Consider the following 22,018-nt stretch of genomic DNA (forward strand, 5'->3'; position numbering starts at 1 on the left):
ACTACTAGGCCTACAGAAAAAAATGCTCATCAAACCTGCTTGACTTCCTTGGTTTACAAAACAATCTTTAACAATGATGGTGTTTACTCTAGGTGGAAAGTGTTTACTCTAAAAACAAGATAAACCTTTTTACAGAATCACATATTAGATTTAATGTTTTATTCTTTACAGTAGTTTTATTAGCACTACTGACACTGCTTTGACCAATAGGTGGAGTGTGTACAGAAGAAATAGAGATCCCCAATGAAGCTGTGTACTCTGACCTTCTTGAGCCACATTTTTTTAAGACTAATCAGGAGGACTACACTGATGTAAAAGTCCAGTTTGATCCAAGCACATGGATGCTTCAAATTAAGGGCAAACCTCAAAGAGTGTCATCAACCAAAAATGAGGTGAATGATTTCCTATTCTTGTTTAAAAGAATAGATATTAAGATGGAGCATTCTCTGATATCTTACCTAAATTCCATAGGTTCAGGTGATATTTACAGGATCTTTTTTTTTAATGCAGATGTACATGCCACAGTTGAGTTGTAATCCAGTCTAGAAATGACAAGAGACTAAACAAGTACCTGAGCAGCCTGTGTGCAAGGATATAGCAAGATCATGACCTGGGGATGAATCACCTGGGATGAACAGCAGTTCAGTTTTGCTAGGATTGAGCTGTAACTGATGAGCAGTCATCCATGATGAAATTTCTGCCAGACATGCTGAGATCCGATCAGAAGCTGTGGTATCTGAGGGTGGAAAAGAGAAGATAAGTTGTGTATCATCAGTATAGCAGTGGTAAGAGAACCCATTTGAGGAAATAACTTCACAAATAAAATGAGTATACAGGGAGAAAAGAAGAGGACCAAGTACTAAGCCATGTGGGACACCAGTGGTGAGTCTGCTTGGACTCAGATGTCACTCCCCTTCATGTTACCTAATATGAGCGTCCTTCCAGGTAGGAAGCGAACCATTCCCAAGATGATCCGCAAATCCCAAGACTCCTGAGGTTGGATAAGAGAGTCTAGTGGTTGACCGTATCAAACGCTGCTGAAAGGTCAAGGAGGATAAGGACGGATGACAGTTTGGCTGATCTAAAAGCATGTAGTTGCTCAGAGACATCCAAAAGGGATGTCTCTGTGGAGTGAGCTGCTTTAAAGCCAGACTGGTTGGGATCTAAGAGGTTGTTCTGTGAGACATAAACAGACAGTTGATGACAATGTGTTCAAAATTTTTTTTAAAGAAACGAGAGAAGTGATATCGTTCTGTAGTTACTGATGTCTGATGGATCCAGAGCAGGTTGTATGGGAACAACCCTTGCTCTCTTGAAAGTAGTTGGTACCTGACGAGATGCTATGGATCTATTGATGATAGTGGATCCAATGGACAGGTGGTAGGATTGCAGGACTGTATAACTTGTAAAATCTCTTCTGCTGCTACAGTTGAGAAATGTGACAACGAATGTGTAGGGGAATCCATACTCTGAGATGTAAGTGCAGTCAGGGCTGAAGTGAAGGTCCGGCATATTTCTTCAATCAATCTTCTCCTGGTAGAAAGAAGCAAAGTTTCCTACAGTCAGGGAGGATGAAGGAGGAGGAGCCGGGGGGTTGAGCAGAAAAGAGATGATGTTGTGGAATTTCCAAGGGTCATGTGAGGAAGCTTCAAGCTTTCCCTTGTAGAAGGAAGTCTTGGCAGAAGTCACATCTGAGGAGAACTTGGCGTGTTTGGTAAGAATCAAGATCTGTATCAAGTTGTGATTTCTTCCATTTTTTCTCAGATGATCTTAGCTCTCTTCGATTTTTGCACAGTACTTCTGAAATCCAAGGTGCAGAACAAGTTCTCTTGTGTTTAGTGGACATAGGGCAGAGGAAGTCCATAGTTGAGAAAAGAGATGAGAGGAAAGTAACTCTCTTAATGGCTTCATATTAGAGGTCTTCACGGGTCCATTTACAGTAGATTCGAAAACCCGAGGTCTGACCCGAGACCCGAGCGGGTTCGGGTCTAAAAGTTTCACGTGTGCCTCGGACATGGGTCGGGTCTAATAATAGCGGCATCGGGTTTCTTGAAGCAAATTGTGTCAAACTACCCAATTATCGTAAAGAAACAGCATTATTCATCAACAGAAAGCAAGAAAAAGAATGCCTGGTATATATTTGTACTGAATTTAACTCAAATGAAAAAGTAAGCTGAAGGACAGTCCAGCTTCAGGTAAGAGTGTATTTATTAGGTTTGCCCACTTTGCAGACTTTATGGACTACTTTGCACACTATTGGTTCACTCACACCACACAAATCTCCTGTTTCATGATGGAATGTTCCACATGCCAAAAACCACAAGGTAATCAGTACTTGTAGGGAAGGAGGGATAGGCCTTCCCCTAAAAGAGTGAGATGAAAGCCTTGGTTCAAGCAAAATAATTATGTCAGTGACATTTTGTTTGTACATAAAACCGCCCCAATATGTACTATACAGAAGAATAAAATACTTATGACAGCACTTTACTGCATAGCTAGTTGGCTTTTCAAACAGAAAAAAAATAAAATAAAATGCATATTTCCAGTTGGTTAACCCTGTTTCTTTCACTGGTCACTGTAATCTTCACTGGTCACTGTAATCTTTACATCAGTCATAAGATGAGATGGTTGTGTGCAGCAGCATTAAGCATCAGAGCTGAAACGTGTCAGTAACAAATCAGGTAATGCTGCATTATGAATATTAATAAGGCTACCTCTGACCTCCTATGTTTAAAAAATATGCTTACAGTGTGGCAAACATTTACACTTTTCTTTATAATAATGACATTTTTATTTCAAATAAAATATGGATTCGATTGTGTTTTATGACTTTTTGAGGAGAAATACAGTTTTTCAGTTATATCTACACAGACATCAGCAACTGAAATTAAATCATTTTATTGATCATGCATATTTTTTGAAATGACAAAGTTCCACATTCAAAATGAGTTTAAAAAAGAGGATTACAATGATAGGTTCATGAAAATCATCCAACCAACCAACCAACCAACCAACTAACCAACCAACCAACAAGGTATTATTGTATTATTACAGTATTATGATATATATAGCACTTTATGTATTATGGATTATGCATACTTAAACTAACAGAAAAATAGATACTGTATATTCATTTATATTCACACTCTAACAGATGACACTCTAACTCTGCAGAATGTTCACCCCAACGGACTGTTCATCATCGCCGGAGATTTCAACCATGCAAATCTCAAATCAGTGCTCCCTAAATTCCACCAGCATGTGGACTTCTCTACGAGAGGTGAAAACATCCTGGATCTTGTTTACACAAACATTTCCAGCTCGTATCGTGCGGAGCCCTGCCCACAACTCAGCTACTCAGACCACGTCTCTCTTACGCTAATTCCAGCATACAGACCACTCGTCAGCCACTCTAAACTGGTTCTGAAGCAGGTGAAAACATGGCCATCAGGAGCCACCTTTGCTCTTCAGGACTGCTTTAAGTGCAGTGACTGGAACATCTTCAGGGAGGCAGCAACCAATGGCGACTTCGTCAACTTGGAGGAGTACATGTCATCAGTGAGCAGCTACATCATCAAGTGCATTGATGACGTGATCATCTCCAAGACCATAACCACATGCTGCAATCCGTGGATGACTGCTAATGTGCGTACACTGCTGAAGACTAGAGATCTAGCCTTCAGAACAGGGGACATCCAGAAAGCCCTCATGTCTGTCACACCTTCTTTTAGTTATGCTGTCATAGCTAGTCTTGCCGGAGTCCCTGTCTGCACTTTGCACATAATTTACATTGTCCAAAACCTGAACACAGTCATACCTAACCATTTTTCTCTCTCTCTCTGTCGAGCTATATATGCCACTCAGAGCGGAGGAGGCATATATACAGAGCGGATTTGTCAATTCTGATGTTCTACCACTGGCTAGAATCTCGTCGCCAGGTTACCACCTTGCCAGGGATTGATCTGCATGGTCAGCCTGTGTCTCATGGGATTGTTGTGAATGAAGCCACCCGGAGACTGTCAGGCCTTCTTTTGAACAATGTTGTGTCACTCAGCTGTATGGTCTGGTCTTTATCAGCAATCAGGTCTGTGCTGAACTCAGAGTTTACAATGACCCATTAGTTCCTCAGGAGCTCTCGGTTGCACTATTTAAACTGTTATAGTAAGAACATTATTTACATTTACACTATTTACTGTAGAGTGTCAACCAAATGAGGATGGGTTCCCTTCTGAGCCTGGTTCCTCTCAAGGTTTCTTCCTCTTATCATCTCATTGCTCATTATGGATAGGAACACCAGGCTGGTCCAGAAAGATGGCCATCAACAGAGCGTAACACCCAGCTGGACACTGTTAGAAAAATATCTAGGTGTGTTTATTCTGACTCAAGTAACTATTAAGATTGTTACTTTTACTTTTAGTTATATGGGGGCTAGATAAAGTGAACAAATATATATATATGTTTTTTTCAACATATGATCTTAGTGAGTTTGATGACCAGGTAGAATGTGTACTAGAGGGGAATTCAGAATTCAAAAGCCACCTAATTCTTTATTCGGTCTCATTGTTAGGCATTCACTTCTTGTAAGGATAAAGATAAAACTTTCTGCCCAAACCTGTCCTATTTGTCATGACAGACCAAAATATTTACTTCATATATATGTATGTCACAATGCCTAAGCAACTGGAAGAAGCTAAAACGATAAAAAAAAAAATAATTAAAAAAAAAATAAAAATTGAAAAACAAACTAAAAGCAGTATTGTGTAGTGGCTGTCAGTGATACTTGATTGATTAAAAATAACAATAACAAAGTATTTTAAGAAAACATGACAATTCATAGTGAAAAACAAAGAAACTAATATTTTTGTTCGAACAGTCATACGTGTTGTGTCATTATAATCTCAGATGCTCAATAACACATTTCAGAGCACTTATAAATAGTACCTAAAAGTGCATGAGGATAGATAAGTCTTTAACGTGCTAACCATTAAGCCACCATGCCCACCAATAAACATATCTAAACATAGATAATAGCATAACATAGACATTATCTCAATCAAATCAAATCAAATCAAATTTTATTTGTCACATACAGAGTACGACATGCAGTGAAATGCTTTTTACATCTGTCCGGTATTCAAGCATAGAAAGGAATGGAATTAAGTATAAAAATAAAACCAAAAGGATGTAGATAAATAAAAAGTATAAACTATATGAAAATATATGTAAAAAGATATGTTTATACAAAAGTGCAAATGGTGATATAAACTATATAAAATCTTTTAGTATTTTAATATCTTAAATACTATTCATCAACAAGCACTAAAAGGACAGCAATGGCAGACATACACATAAAGATATTGACAGCATGTATACATAAATTGAAAACATATAAGTCTTTTGATGCTTAGGACCTTGTTGTATAAGGCACAGTCAAGGAGTGCTTATTTACAAGTACAATGTTGATGATGTGGTAATGGCCATGAAAAGTTAATTAATTAGCTGAACAGGGTTATTTAACTATAAGCAATTCTTCAGTAAGAACATGGACTACTGTAGCTATCTAACATGATCTAACTTGTTTCTTGATGAAGATTTTAAAATAAAGAATTATTAAGGCAATCAAAACTACATGTTAACTAATAAAATAAACTTCTTAAATTCTTAATTAGTAACTCAACATCACTGTTTTTAAAGTGATGTTAGGTGACATTTGCCAGTAATCATAGCCATATTCTGTTGGCTTGGACAGGTATGAGTATGCTGTAAAATTCAATGTTTTTATAATCTTTTGCTTTTCCGCTTCTGATACCCAACAGCATATAGGGGCAGCTGTTATTAGTGTGAAATGGGTAACTAATATTTTTTAACTGAAATCTGGCGGCAGGAGAATATTTTGAATGCAGGTGCTGAGGGCACGCCAGTTTGCAAAATTTCAGTCAATGGCAATGCAACAAACATGGGGTTATATTTACCAGACACTATGTACTTAATAATAGTTACCACTTACTCAAACCACCAGGACAGTGCAACTTATTTTTCCTCATCATTTTATGAAATTAAAGAGGCACTCAAAAAAACAATATTAAACATTAAAAATATTAATCTTCCAACAAATTTTCCATATATACATATAAACACCTATAGCACCAGGTAGTTACCAAATAACATGATTTACTCTTTGAAATCTCAAATTAGGACCATGCGGCAGTTGTTGTGGTTGACGGTAAATTTATAAATGCGTTCAGCAATATAAAACAATCCAAATAATCATTATCTGAACCGTTCTGTACCTCAGGCTGAGGTAAGTTTATATTCTTATTTTCACTAGAACCAAAATCTGAATTAGAATACCAAGGTCTCTTCTTTGGCACAAGAAACCGCTCCATTTTTAAAATAAAATTTAATGATATTATACCTATACAGGCGTAGCTGCAACACATGTCATGCTATGTTATGTCACACATGCATAATAAGTAAATGTTTTTACTTTATTTCATTTGTTCTTTTAAATTATTAACTAAATTATTAATTATAACACAGTATTTATATTATTGTGTAAAAAAAATGACAGTCCAGAGTTCAAAAAGTGTCATAGTGCAAAAAAAAAAAAAAGGTTGTGCAGAAAAAAGTGAAATTAGAGGGAAAGGTCCAGAACTAGATCCTGGATCCTGGTTTAAACTCCGAATGGCCTGTGGGAAGAAGCTTCTTCCCGTGCTCTCTGTGTTTGCTTTCAAGGAGCGGTAGCGTTTCCCTGAATGCAACAAAGAAAAGAGTCCATTGTTGGGATGCTGAGGTCCTTTACAATCTTCCTGGCCCTGGTCCGGCACCGCGTGTTGTAGATGTCCTGCAGGTCAGAGAGCTCGGTGTGGATGGTACGTTCAGCTGACCGCACCACTCTCTGGAGGGCTCGTCTGTCTTGCATGGTGATGTTCCCAAACCAGGAAGTGATGCTACCCATCAGGACACTCTCAATGGTGCAGGTCTAGAAAGTCTTTAGCACCCGAGAGGGTAGTTTGAAGTCCTTTAAGTATCCCAGATGGTACAGACACTGCCGGGCCTTCTTCACCAGGGTGTTGATGTGACAGAACAAAGACAGGTCCTGTGTGATGTGAACACCTAGGTACCGGAAACTGTCCAATGGAGGCTTTTGCTGGTATGGCTTACATAGCATACATGGCTACAGTGCCATCACAACAGATAAGAACAATGGATCCACATAGCGACAAGCACCACAACTACAATCACCAAAAAAAAAGAAACTTTTTTTTTCAATGAACAAAGTCAGTTTTGCAAGCCATTCCTCAGCTTTTCAAGAGTTTAAGGCTTTTAGTTTGTCTAATTAGACAATCTGCTTAGATAAAGTTTGTTTGTTTTTCTTTCCACAATTTTCCCATTTTCTCAAAATAAAGTAGTTGTTGATCTCACTGGTATGTTTGTTTCCCCAGAAAATAAATGGACATTTTAGAATATGAAACTTTCCATTTTTGAGGCTTAGCAGGTTTTTTATTTTGATAGCTTCTCTTCTAAGTCCTCTACTAGACATTTCTCATGCTTTAAAAGGGATTTGTAGAATGCATATTTTGAATTTGTTCCACCTTTTTCTGTTATGACGTAAAGCAGTCTCTTTTGATCGTACTCAGTTGGAGCTTGTAGAATCTTCTCATATTTATGGGAGCCAATAATCGGAAACAAGTCATCAGCAATGGGCTTCACTGCCACAATTCTTTCAATGAGCTCGTTGCGGTTTTTCTTCACAAATTGCACACCTGAGTAAAAAGAAGCCAGTCATGTGAGTGATGAAACCTGAAATGTTAAAATCTAAAAGTTTTTTATTATTGAAGGAGTAACTATATTTCTACCTGTACACAATTGTTTGATATTAAACCTATATTATTTACAGAATACTGTATGAAGAATAAAGAATACTATTTAAATGCATTAAAGGTTAGACAGTTGAAATATAAAAGCTGAAGAGGTGAGATTATTTTCCACTTTACACTGAATTTATTTACAATCTTTTTTTTTCTGTTTTTTCCCCTTCATTGATAAATATGCACAGTACATTTACATTTACAGCATTTGGCAGATGCCCTTATCCAGAGCGATGAACATAAGTGCTTAAATCTTCAGATCATTGAATACATTAATGCTGATTCACTAGGTTACATACTTAAGGTACCATGAGTTTTAAACATTGATGAAACATTTGTAATAATTTTTTGGGAATGCAAAAGATAGGGCAAGAATTGCTAGTTGAAGTGTTTCCTGAATAAGTAGGTCTTAAACCGAAGTTTGAAAATAGCCAGCTGTCCGGATCCGTAGGGGAAGTTCATTCAACAACCTTAGTGACAGAACAGAAAAGAGTTTTGTAGTATACTTCCCTCTTACCCTGAGAGATGGTGGAACCAGTCGAGCAGTGCTGGTACTGTAGATCGGAGGATGTGGGGTGCAGTGCGAGGAGTGATGAGGGCTTTGAGGTAAGAGGCAGCTGGTCTATTTTTGGCTTTGTAGGCCAGCATCAGTGTTTTGAATCTGATGCGTGCAGCTACCGAAAGCCAGTGGGGGGATAAACAGCAGCGTGGTGGTATGTGACAACTTAGACAGGTTGAAAACAAGCCGGGCAGCTGCATTTTGGATCATTTGCAGAGGACAAATTGCATTCATACAGTAGGTAGACCTGCCAGCAGTGCGTTGCAGTAGTCCAGTCTTGAAATGACAAGAGACTGAACAAGTACCTGAGCAGTCTATGTGGACAAAGATGGCAGAATCCTTCTAATTTTGTAGGGAAGAAATCGACATGAGCGAGTCACATTAGCAACATGAGAGAAAAAGGACAGTTGATTGTCCATGGTTACCCCAAGGTCGCGAGCTGTGGCTGAAGGGGATGTCAGATTGTTCTGCAGGGATATAGCAAGGTCATGACCTGGGGATGAATCACCTGGCATGAACAGCTTTTCAGTTTTGCTAGGATTGAGCTTTAACTGGCGAGCAGTCATCCATGATGATATTTCTGCCAGACATGCTGAGATCCGATCAGAAGCTGTGGTATCTGAGGGTGGGAAAGAGAAGATAAGTTGTGTAACATCAGCATAGAAGTGGAAAGAGAACCCATGTGAGGAAATAACTTCACCAAGAGAGAGTATACAGGAAGAAAAGAGGACCAAGTACTTAGCCCCGTGGGACACCAGTGGAGAGATGTCACTCCCCTCCATGTTACCTGATATGAACATCCTTCCAGGTAGGAAGTGAACCATTCCCAAGCTGATCCGCAAATCCCAAGACTCCTGAGGGTGGACAAGAGAGTCTTGTGGTTGACCGGATCAAATGCTGCTGAAAGGTCAAGGAGAATTAGGACAGATGACAGTTTGGCTGATCTAGCAGCATGTACAGTAGTTTCGCAGAGACATCCAAAAGTGAAGTCTCTGTGGAATGAGCTGCTTTAAATCAAGACTGGTTGGGATCTGGTTGGAGGTTGTTCTGTGAGAGATAGGTAGACAGTTGATTATTGACAATGATTTCAAGAATTTTTGAAAAAAGGAGAAAACTGATGCCGGTCTGTAGTTACTGATATCTGATTGATCCAGAGCAGGTTTCTTTAAGGTTGGGAATAACCCTTGCTCTCTTGAAAGTAGTGACCAGACCAGATGCTATGGATCTATTGATGATAGTGGTAATGAAGGTCAGAAGGTCTTGCGAGATGGTCTGGAGCATAGTGGAATGGAATGGATCCAATGGGCTGGTGGTAGGATTACAAGACTGGATGAGTTGTAAAATCTCTTCTGCTGCTACAGTTGAGAAATGCGACAACGAAGGAGTGGGGGAATCCATACTGTGAGATGTATGTGCAGTCGGGGCAGAAGTGAAGGTCCTGCAGATTTCCTCAATCTTCTCACGGTAGAAAGAACAAAGTCTTCTGTAGTCAGGGAGGATGCAGGAGGTTGAGCCGGGGGGTTGAGTGGAGAAGAGATGATATTGTGGAGTTTCCAATGGTCTTGTGACGAAGCTTCAAGCTTTTACTTGTAGAAGGAAATCTTGGCAGAAGTCACATCTGAGGAGAACTTGGCCAGAAGTGTACGGTAAGAATCAAGATCTGCATCAAGTTGTGATTTCTCCCACTTTCTCTATAATGATTTTAGCTCTCTTTGATTGTTGCACAGCACATCTGAAAGCCAAGAAGCAGAACAAGAAGTTTTCTTGGGTTTAGTGGAGAAAGGGCAGAGAAAGTCTATAGTTGAGGAAAGAGATGAGAGAAAAGTATCTGTAACTGAGTCCAAGGGTAGTCAGGAAAAAGACTCCAGATCCGGAAGAGAAGAAAGGGTGCCAGAAGTGGGGAGAGAGAGAGAAGGTTGCGGCGGGTAAGAGCGAGGTGGTGAGAGGTAGTTTTAGGTAGGATGGGGAGAGTGATGGGGTCCAGGACATTGCCTCCTTTGTGTGTGGAGATGTAGCTGTTGAGTGTCAGGGCGAATGTGTCGAGAAGAGTCAGGAGGGAAGAAGATTGAAGCTTGTCAGAGGGGAGGTTGAAATCACCAAGCACTGTCAGAGGGGAGCTATCGGAAGGAAAAGCACTAAGCAGTGTGTCCATTTCTTCCAGGAAGTCTCCTAGGGGACCAGGAGGGCGGTAAACAACAATAATAACAAGGTTGATTGGAGATGTGACTGAAATGGCATGGAATTCAAAAGAGGAGATGGTTAAATGAGACAAGAGGAGAGGTGTAAAGCACCATCTCTTGACAACAATAAACCTGTAACACCACCCCTGCCTGTTTCTCATGGTGTGAGAACTGTGTTCTGCGGGGATATCCAGGTTTCTGCTAGCACAAGAAAATCAAAGAAGTAATGGGAAGTTAAAGCAGAGATAAAGCAGACTGGCAATTCCAGAGCCCACCTACCACCACTGTTTGAGACTTACACAACAGAGGAGGTTAGATGAGGTTACTGGGATTGTGACCTTTGCTCTGTGGACAAGATCATCTGTGACAGTAGGAATTGAGTACAGAGATGGGTTTGAGGCACATATCTGCAACCAAGAGTGAGATTCAAGGTATGGTAGAATATATCAAACAGTACTAAACACTTATGTTACAATATGTTAGAGAGATACTTACAAACCTTCGAACCTTTGAGATCCTTCAATTTAAATGAGTGAGCCCTGCCCACAATTCACACCTTAAGGGAGACTGAAACTACTCCTGATTAATCATCTGAGAGAACAGCTAAGCAAAGACCAACACTATAAGATCAACAATGGTATAGGATATAACCAAATCACTCTAGAACAAAGTGAGTTAAGCAGATCGTATACAAAATTCAGGAACCTACTTTACCAGAAGACATTATATTCAAATGAAGAGAGTTAAAGCCCACTAGGACACAGTAGGACACCAATAATGCAATTATGAATAAATCAAATCTGCTAACACATCAGTTTTGAAAATAACATGTCAGTCATTCCTAAATATGCCAGCAATGCTTTAGAATTCCTTGAGTCTATAATGATTAAACATTAAACTGCATGCAGCTTGAAGATAAAGAAAATACAGGCTGCCTAAAAATTTTAGTTTGCCAAGCTATAAGCTTCTCATGAGTTAAAGCAGTAGACTATCCACTATGATGATTTATTTGTAGGTCATTTGTATTTATATTATTTGTACAAGGATGATTGAACAACAGTCACTGTAACAGTACCATGTATTATGCAGTGCTACACTCTGTGAAAGACATTACTGTCTCAGCTGCTGCATCGATATCACAGACAAGTTGCTTTCACAAACATATATGTTAGCTTGATCAATTTTCTTGCACGTCTTTCTAAAACCTTTTGCTTTTTAAATCTGAACTTTTACATCACCCCTTTTATTTTTTGCTGTCCATATTGAGCAAAGACTGAGAGGGCTCACTGGTCTAACTGTGAACCTGTACATTTGTCAGGTGTCACATACTGTACCATAAGAAAAATGTTCTGTACCTCTTTTGACTTCACTTTCTTGATGTGCTTCACCATCCATTGTTTCTTTAAAAAAATTAGAAGGAAAAGAACTTTATCCATTGTGTGTGTAAATAAAGTATTTAAAAGGTTAAAAAGAGTACACATTATTGTCTATCATGTTATATCTAATAATATAAGCATTTTCGTGTATCCTACCTGCTGGGATCAATAATTTTAATTCAAGTGAATTAGTATCCTTCTTCAGCCCACTCATGAATGATGCCTTTGCCTTTGTTTTCCTTTTCTCTTTTTTCAGTTTTTCTATCTCTTCATCTTTTTCCTGAAGTTTGTTTTCCATTTCACCTATCTTTTTCTGATACACTTCTTCCATCTTTTTTCGACACTTTTCTGCACTCTTTGCTTCATTCTCAAGCTGTTCAATCCTTTTATGCAAGGCAGAGAGCTCTGTGTGATTTTGATTTGATTTTAATCTTGCTATCTCCTCCTTCTTGGCTCTCAGCATCTTCTCCTTTTTTTCCAGCAGATCTTGTAGTTCATTTATTTCATCATTTTGTGAAGTTATTACATTTCCCATTAAATTATTTCTGGAAGAGAGAACTGATATTTTGTGTTTTAGTCCATCTACTAGCTTAGCCTGTTCCTGCAATTGCAGTTCAAGGTTTGGTGCCTTATTCTGCATGTCGTAGAAACGAAGGTCATTCTTATATGCAATAAAGTACTCAATTGTTTCAATAAATTTTATATTTTGTTTTTCACATGCACATCTTGAAAATAAGTGATATTTACACCTGTGGATGGTGGTTGTTTTTTCCCTACTGTGATAAACCACAATGTTTTTTGAATTCACTGAAACGATTAAAATATGATGTAAAACATTTTCACCCAAAAGTTGCTTTAATTTCTCTTTTGTTGTGTCTGCAGGTTTAGTGTTCATATCAACAACTAAGATAATAACATGGGGTTTTTCCTTAACCGACCACAAGCTGTCTTTAATCACTTGCCAATGTTGGAAGTTCTTTTCAGAGTTTAAATCGGCATGCCAGCCAGGGACACGTGTCACTATAACATGTCTGCCAAATGTTGTGTTTTCATGCTTCAAGTAGTAGTCTTTAGAGCTATCTTTGGATCTAAAGGCATTCTTCTTAAGAATAGCATTCCCAACTGTATTCTTCCCAACTCCATGATGACCCATAAGCACAACAGACATCTCGTCCAAGAGTGTGACTGTTTATTAAGAAAACAGAAATTTACATTTTGAAATTTACAAATTTACATGATTATAAATTATAAATGGTTAAAATGATGCCACTAATTCATTAATTTTGTTATTTACCTTCATCTCTATCATTTAACAAAGGTTGCTGATCAGCTGCTTTGGCTATAGATTAACAAAGAAAAAAACATTGCATTATATTTTCCTTTCATTTAAACTCCTTTAAACATAATTGAAGCATTCATGGAGCAATAAAAAATATATACTCACATATTAGACTTCCCATATTTTCACTGACCAACTAAATGGATAAAATCCACCAACCCCAGAAGTCACCTCACAATTTCACTGAATTTTGGATGAAAAGCAGAAGTAGAGAACAGTCTCCACTCCTCGTAGTTGATCATCAGGTCAAGCTGTGCAATAAATATTTATCTTACTTGAGAACTTTCAAGTAAAATTGCTGATTTCATACGTGATACTTATTTCGTGTATTATCACACCAATGTTGTATTTATCTAGGCATAGGAATTGTAAATACATAATGAAACTCTCTAGAAATGTATATATTCTCTAAAATCTCTCTCTCTCTCTCTCTCTCTCTCTCTCTCTCTCACACACACACACACACACACACACACACACACACACACACACACACACACACACACACACACACACACACACATACACAAACTAAAAATTATGTTATCATTTAAAAGAAAAGGAAAAACAAACATTTGATCTTAGATTATATAATCTTTACTTATGTACATTGTGTAATTTTTTGAGAACAAAAGAATGTGACAATTGTGAATGGAATCCAAAATCATCAACTCGCTGAGTGCTATATAAAACATGTTGGGCTTAACTATTATTGTGCATTCTTAAGTTTTATTATGTATTTGTTAACTGCAAGAAGAATACTAAGTATTCCAATTTCCATGATCAATACATGAACAGGGGAAAATCTGTGGAGTTAAATTTATTAGTATGTTCTGATGTGATCATCAGGAACCGTCTATTCTAGGAAAATGTATACTCAAGAATACATCCTCTTCAAAGGCTATACTTCATACAGAAGAATCATGCATGTAGCGCAAATGAGCGGCAAATAGTTTTACTGATTCATTTTCCTCAACACCAGCTCTAACATTATTTACAGTGGGTTATCATTCCTACTGCATGATAATAATAATAATAATAATAATAATAATAATAATAATAATAATAATAATAATAATAATAATAATAATAACAATACATTCTTATTCATGAGAACCATGCATGGCAGACAGTAAACATAATAAATGGAATAAATTATTTAACAGAGAAACATGTTTAATCGTTGGTGTGGTCAAGTTTTCTGTACCTTTATATAATTATGGCGCTTGAGTAGCAGTGCTTTGCAAAAGTCACTAAGTTTCCTGTCTTAACCACATATTTACTTCCTGTTTTTGGTAATTTTCTTCAGCTCTGTACTTTTTTATCAATATAACTTGAAAAACTTGACAAACGTTATCAAAAACTTGATAAACTTGAAAGGTTTCTATACACACACAAGTTTAAATCCTATATTATAAACATAAATATGAACTCTGCATCTTACCTTAATCATAGCCAAAAGATAACCTTGTCAAAAGTGTAGTCCTGCTGCATTTTTCTCTTTTTACTATTTATTTCCTTATTATTGTTTTCAGGTGAATATCATGTGAAATGCAAACTGAATGCTAGCAAAATAAGGGGTTTGCTTTGGCACTCTGTGCACCAAACTATTAGCACATTTCATGCAATCATAATAGTCTGAAGTGAAACTACAGCTGGGAGCCTACTGTAGTTAAACGGGTATTAAAAAAACAGTTGTGTGGTGGGTTGCCAGGTTTGACTTTTTACCACAATATGCAAATGATTTTTTGTGTGTGTGTTGGAATTTGAAGGTTATTAATACACATTATGTTATTATTGTCATATTTTGCCAACCAACTAGGTCCTGTCAATGAATTTGTAAATCCTGTAAACAGCAAATGTATTTTCTAAATAAAAAAGCTGTTATTAAAATAAAGTTTAATTAGCATAATGGTTATAACTAATTAAATTGGACACTTAAACTTTAATTTTCTGTATTGTAACATATATGTATATAGCTATTTCACTACTCTGAATATGTTTTAAGGGTTAAATCAATCAAGCCTTTGGTAGGTCATGTAACTTTCAGGGAAGTGTTTGCCCCTCCTGATTTTTTATTTTTTGCACGTTTATCACTCTTTGATGTTTCAGATCATCAAAGTTAAATATTAGTGAAAGCTAACACAAGTAAACACAACATGCCATTAAAACTTAACTTAACTGTGGTTTTTCACACCTGATCCACACCCAGGGATGATTAATGCCACACCTGTTCGCAAATCAATAATTCACCTAAATAAGACCTGACTGACAAAGTGAAGTAGGCCAAAAGATCCTCAACAGCTACACATCATGCCAAGATGAAAAGTAATTCAGGAACAAATGAGAAAGAAAGTAATTGAGTTCTATCTGTCTGAAAAAGGTTATAAAGCCATAAGAAAAACAAAAAGACTTTCAAATTGAAAATAATTCAAAGTGACTTTCAAATAACAATATTCACAGTACAGGTTCAGAACTAGTATTCATTGGTCAGGACTACAAGTAAAATGCTTGACACCATGAAACAAAAGCTTGACCTCTCCACTGATATCTAAATAGAAATGCTTCCACATTGTCTTGTTCTCAATTCTCACAATCTACACCAAAGTAAAACATAAAAGGTAATGCTTATAGTATTTTTTTTTAAATGAACAAATAAGCGCCAGGGGTAAAATCTATAGTCCTAATGGACAAATGAGCACTGCATTTTGTAGTTGAACATATAAATACAATACCTTAATAACTGACACTAATTGCCAACTTGTTGAAAAAATGTCTTAGAACATTTAAAACAAATTACCATATTGTTTTACATAACTTATTTTATTGTTTATCTATCTATAGTAACCTTGTTATTGAAACGGTATACAGGAAGAAAAACTTACTGAACCAACTAAAAGCTTCTGAAATGCTGGTAAATACATTTTTACATAACAGATATCAAAGAATATTGTCTAAAATATTCACATTTTACCTTGGTTATAGTCTTGCTGGATAAAGTCTCATTCCCTGGGAATTCTGTCACTGTATAGAAATATATGCAACATACAAATTGAGTACAATCCAACTTACTCCATATTTGTGAAACATTTAATGTGCTTTAGTATAAAAGTGCTAAAAAAATGCTAAACAAATTATTATATCATGTCAGGGATGGCAGAGAATAAGGGCTAGGCAGTGTTGTGAGCCAGCGGCATGCAAGAGATGTTATCAGACACTGGCATGTACTGGATGGAGTTACAGGACTCTACATACCTGATACTGTTTTTCTGAATACTGGTCCTCAGCAAATAAATAATAACAAATATCAAGGTATAATTATTAACTTATCCATCAATAGACAGACAGACATAGATAATACAAAGAGAAGGAGAAATAGGGAAAGAAAAGCTAAACGTAAGGGGAAGAAACAAAGACAGATTGATGTAAAAATCCAAAAGGTTGAAGAATTGGTTGAAGAGTTAAAAGATCTGAATATGAGTGTTTAAAAGAAGACATCGAGGGATCAGATGCTGTAGCTAGACAGCTGGAGAAGATTCCAAAAGAAAAAAGAAGACTATAATGCATTATGTGTTATTATGTTTTATTTTCAGAATGTTCAAGAAAAATTCTGAAATGCTGTTCTTTTACTTATAATCATGTATCCTCATGTAATAGAGTTGATTAGATTAATCTTGTGTATTTTACTGTAAACTTTCTAGTAGTAAACATTTATAAAGCCTACTGTGTATTACTGAGAGTATCTGCACACACGTGTTTCAAGGCCTGCAGTTAAAAGTAAAGCCTTCTGTGTATTCGCGGGGAGTAATCTGCACGCACAGTGTTTTATAGCTCGCTGTCAAATTCCATGGCGAAAGAAAGCTTCAGTTGTATATAATCACAGCCTGAGAAGTTGCAGGAAGTATGACCATATATAGAAGTGTTAACCGTGAGGTTAGAAAAGAAATACAGAGTCGGCTGGTGAGATATGTCTGAGAAACCGAGAAGTATTTATGAAATAAGATGGTAGCCATCTAAAAGGCACAAAGCCAACCAAACCTGACAGCCAAATCTAACTGGCCACAGTAAAAAAGTATAAAAGCCTGCCTTGAATCACATTGAGTGTGCATTCTATTGTAATCAGCCTAGTGCATGTTATACTTTAGGTGCATCATAGAACAAATGCAAGTTTACACTTGGAGAGTGTTTCTTGGTTTGTTATAATCTTTGCATCTTAATACCTTTTACTTATTCTAGTACTGTTTGATTATTTGAAGGAAGTTTTTATTTGTAATCTTTTTCTTTTTATTTTACATATATTACACACACCTATTTGTATTACACTACTTTTAATAAAAACAAGGCCTCCCATTGTGAGGATCCTGAAAAGACAAAAAGGTATAAGTCTGCCTCCTTCATTTAAAGATTCAAACAATAGTTTAAGTAGAAGACCTTGGAGAGGAGCCTTTGTTAGAAGACCGAGGGGACTTCGAAGGACACCTGCGTTCAAGGTAAGACCAACTTTTAATAGTTGATTTTGTTTTTCCAACACAACCTCGTGCAAATTAAGATACACTCCTTAGTGGGGGCGCGTAAGGTTTCCTACGCAATCCGAAAACATGTGTCGCTAAGGGGCAAGTATATCAGTATAATTACTTCAGCAGGAAAAACAGCACATCAATGTCACAGACAGTCCAATAATATGATACCTTGGTGAGCAGAGCAATTCAGGGTGAGCTAAAACCAGCCTCATGAAAAGTGAAAAAATTCAACATGGAGAAAACAGTGAAATGCAAGGCAGGCACAAAACAGATAAAATAAACCAGTCCAATTACCCAGAACACACGCAAACAGAGTAATGCATGGCAGTCAGAAAGCAAAGTAAATAAACAGTCCATTCATCCAGAACCAGGAAAAGCGCTATGTAGAATCAGGCAGGAATCAGCAAGGAACAAAAAAGGGTCAAACCAGGCAAGGCAGGAACAGAAACAGGGTGCTATGACTGCAAAGAGCACAAGGCAAAATAGGAGAACATCTGGTGAGGAACACTTGCAGCCCGTATAGGGCAAAGCAATTGAGTACAACATGATGTAAGCCCACCATATACAGTAGGCATATCCTAGAAATGGCAATGTCTATTGTTGAACCTAGACTTCATTTTGTCGAATGTAATCTAATTTTATGAAGTGAAATGTATTTTTTGGTACAAAAAAAATAAAATAATTTTTTTTACAATAGCATAGCTACTTTCAAAATATTACTCTAGAGCATATAATATCAAATTGTTAGATTGTTAATTTTAATAAATGTTATTTCTTAATTAATGAATTTATTTGTATGTTTGTTTTATTATAACAGATGAAATAAATAAGTTTTTCACACACCTGTCATCTCTGTTCTCAGGACTAAGTGCTCTTTGTAGGTGTCTGTGTTAATAGCAGTCATGTCTGCCACATTAACAGAAAATGTTTCATTGGCAAGTTTCACATCAACTGATTCTTGCTGTACACATGTACACAGCGGCACAGTGCTCTCTTCCTCAATTTGAATCACCCACTGGACATTTTAAAACACTTTTCTCTTGTGATCCAGCTCCTTTAGAGATACAGCCTCTTGTAAAATGTTAATAGCCTCTTCTTTAGCTATGGATGTTTTAAAACTAAGGCCATTGAAGAGCATACTTTTATCACAAACAATCACATTGATGGTGTGCGTTTCCTGCAATTGGAGAATGTTCAGCAAAACTTGGTCACCGCAAGTGTGTAAAAAGGATAGACCAGATCGTTTGTTGAAAGGAAGGCTGCATAAATGCTTTTATATTGCAACTTTTGCCTTCTCAAGCAGCTGATTATTTTTGGAGAAGATGTGAATTATAGCAGTGATACATCCCATAGTATTATTTGTTTAGGGAATGGTCTTTTGTTTTTCTTTTCTTCCCTTTTCTCTTTCTTTGTCTTTACTTTTGTTTTAGCGGAGTGATCAATTTGTGTTTGCCAATCACCATGACGCGTGGTGACGACAACGCGTGGATTCACCAATGAGGGCGCCATAGTTGATGATTAAAGTGCGCACTTGTGCAGGAGGCGGGGGTTCTCTGGCACGCCACACGTTCTTTTGTTGTTGGTGGACTCGCGTGCTTGTCCACCAAACAACAAAAGAACACCAGAGCGAAAAGATCAAATGGGACATTAACACTGACTTATCAAAGAAAACAGACTTAACTAACAAAGATTAACAAATGTTAATGTCCCATTTGATCATTTTGCTCTGGTGTTTCTTGCTGTTTCTGTTATCTGGTTGATAAAATGACGTTACTAAATGGGGAAAGAGATAAAGAACAGGTACTGTAAGATATCAGATATCACGTGATATACAGTACATGTGTCACACTGAGCTATCAATTGTTGTATAGAACACTAGTTTAGTGACACGTGACACTCTTTATATTTTTGGTTTTAGTAAGGGTAGGGCGTCTTGGATGCTGAAGATTTCTTTTTGTTCAATGTAGGTTTTTTTGTGTGAATATTGATAGTTGAGTTAGATTATAAGTTTTGCTTCCTGTTTAGTAAAATTGGTTATATTTTGTTTCTTTCTGTCATTTGGCATGGTCTTGATTTTTTCTCTTGTCCCCGTTCTTTTGTGAATTATTTTTGATTTGGTTAACAAATGTATGTAATTTGTAAATTCATGTAAATAATTCTATTTGATTAGTTGGTATTGGGTTCCACTAAAATAAACAAAAATGTTGTTGACTTAATGGTGTACAATTACTTTCCAGTACAAGTTCAGTGTTTTAATGTTGCATCCTCGTTTTCCCTAGACAATTTAAAAAAAGGGTTTGAAACAAGCAGGTTCACAGAGATCCGAATGCCTGTGCAGAATGCCTCAAGCTTGTTTTTCTCAGGTGGATTGCTGATGCAGCCTGTGATTCCAAGGGATGTTGCATGGATGAAATGTAACTCTATAAATTACAGTAAAAAGTTTGGTTAGGATGTATAGTGTTATAAAGCAAAAAAAAGAAGAAGAAGAAGCAAGGAAATCTCTGTCCTAGAAAAGAACATAATGAAATCAGCCAAACAAAGGTTCCAGACAATCTACGTTACTGTTTTCAAATGGCAATAAAATGGACATACGCTTTTTACTCATCATATTGTTGTGACCATAGATAGACTTGGCAGTGTTTTTAAAACAGTCAAAAAATCGATCCTGTGCAAATGCAATGGTCATCCCTTCTTCAGCTTCCATATACTTCATTGCTGTCTCTATGAGATCAGTTGAGATCCTCTTTTGATCAAAACACTGGTGTAGTTCTTTAAATAATAGACATGAAAGAAATAAGTGAGGAAGATGAAATATTATTTACAGACCTGCATTTTTCATATATAATAACCATTACAAAATGTAATTATATTATACAAATATTATGAGATTGTAGCATTCATTTAACATACCGTTTTTATCAATAAAAACTGCAATGGATTTGAACTTTCTCTTCTGGCACTCCTGAATGGCATCTTTGAGATATTGTTTTGCTCTGATGCCATACAAACAAGGAATGTGGATTAGTAAGCGGCAGGGAAGCGTTCCTGGTCCAGTCAGTGTTATTGCACTTCTTAGTACTAAAACAACCGTGTAAGAATACTGTAAACAGCAATGCATCTTTTAATTATTACTATAATTATTATTTTGTACCAGTGTGAATAATGTTTAATAGGAATACAGTGATAGCAGTTTTGGATCCACATAATATTGATAATTATTGATATTATACCTCTTTTGTTCAGCTCAGTCTTTACATTTGCTCCTGTGGCTTTTAAAATCTTACGATCTATAAAACACCACACACACTGTGCAATAACAACGACATCAAGAACATTATTATTATTATTATTATTATTATTATTATTATTATTATTATTATTATTATTATTATTATTATTATTATTATTATAAACATTTATATACATTTCTAACATTTATATATTGTCTCTTTCATACAGAACATATTTCTATTATTTGAAAACTAGAAACACTTTTACTAACATTGTATCTGTGAGAGAATGACAGATAGAGTTAATGAAGATATCTGAAAATCCAGGCAATTTGTCTGAAGAAGCTACTTGTTATCCCCTTCATGAAAACAAACACCGGTGCATTTACTTAAGGAAGTTTAAGATTTAAAAAAGGATTTAAACAAGAGAATATTGAAAATGTAAATTAACTTAGGAATTTTATTTTACTAATCTGTTGAAATATTTGCCCAAAATTGTGATACTGCCTGTAGAGGGAACAATTAAATAAACATTGATCAGACAGATGCATATACATGTTTGATTACTATGAACATAACAATAAAAAATAGATGTACATAGAGATCATTCCTTTAAATTGATTTTATTTTATTCTGCTTATTTATGATATTAATTCTAAAGTAATTTTATACTAACAAAACTTTTCTTTAAATTTAACAATTTAACTGCTTAAATATCTGCAGATGGACTTGTTCTGGTTTTGTTGTGAAAAATGCCATGCAGGAGAGCATTGTGTCTAAGGAGTTTAGAAACACTTGGCCATCCTCTTTGAAATATGAAAATTAATAAAAAATATTGTTACTGTTTTGCACTGTAGATCTTAAATTTTTTCCTCTCTATTAATGTCATAATTAGACAACCCATGTATGACCACAGAAGTGTTTGGAAATTTCTCAAAAAAAA

The 22,018-nt window shown here is 36.4% G+C and overlaps 1 protein-coding gene across 1 annotated transcript; it reads right to left on the reverse strand.

Annotated features, from left to right (window-relative positions):
• Positions 1 to 5,190: 5,190 nt before the first annotated feature.
• Positions 5,191 to 15,020, reverse strand: LOC113662972 (immune-associated nucleotide-binding protein 11-like). The gene is made up of 6 exons (XM_027178166.2): positions 14,770 to 15,020; positions 13,431 to 13,576; positions 13,281 to 13,325; positions 12,143 to 13,171; positions 11,966 to 12,010; positions 5,191 to 7,766 (listed from the first exon to the last, which is right to left on the reverse strand). Exons 2-6 carry the CDS (start codon positions 13,444 to 13,446, stop codon positions 7,504 to 7,506), a joined length of 1,398 nt encoding a protein of 465 aa, XP_027033967.1. The 5' UTR covers positions 13,447 to 13,576; positions 14,770 to 15,020; the 3' UTR covers positions 5,191 to 7,503.
• Between the last annotated feature and the right edge of the window lie 6,998 nt (positions 15,021 to 22,018).

The sequence above is a fragment of the Tachysurus fulvidraco genome, chromosome 1 (genome assembly GCF_022655615.1).
Source record: "Tachysurus fulvidraco isolate hzauxx_2018 chromosome 1, HZAU_PFXX_2.0, whole genome shotgun sequence".
Lineage (NCBI taxonomy): Eukaryota > Metazoa > Chordata > Actinopteri > Siluriformes > Bagridae > Tachysurus > Tachysurus fulvidraco.

What these genes read in the sequence shown, in the direction of transcription:
- LOC113662972 (XM_027178166.2), bottom strand. An exon ending in GTTAAATGATAGAGATGAAG is followed by an intron (nt 13,172 to 13,280) that starts GTAAATAACAAA and finishes CTTAATAAACAG; the next exon opens with TCACACTCTTGGACGAGATG. An exon ending in AAAATTATTGATCCCAGCAG is followed by an intron (nt 12,011 to 12,142) that starts GTAGGATACACG and finishes ATTTTTTTAAAG; the next exon opens with AAACAATGGATGGTGAAGCA.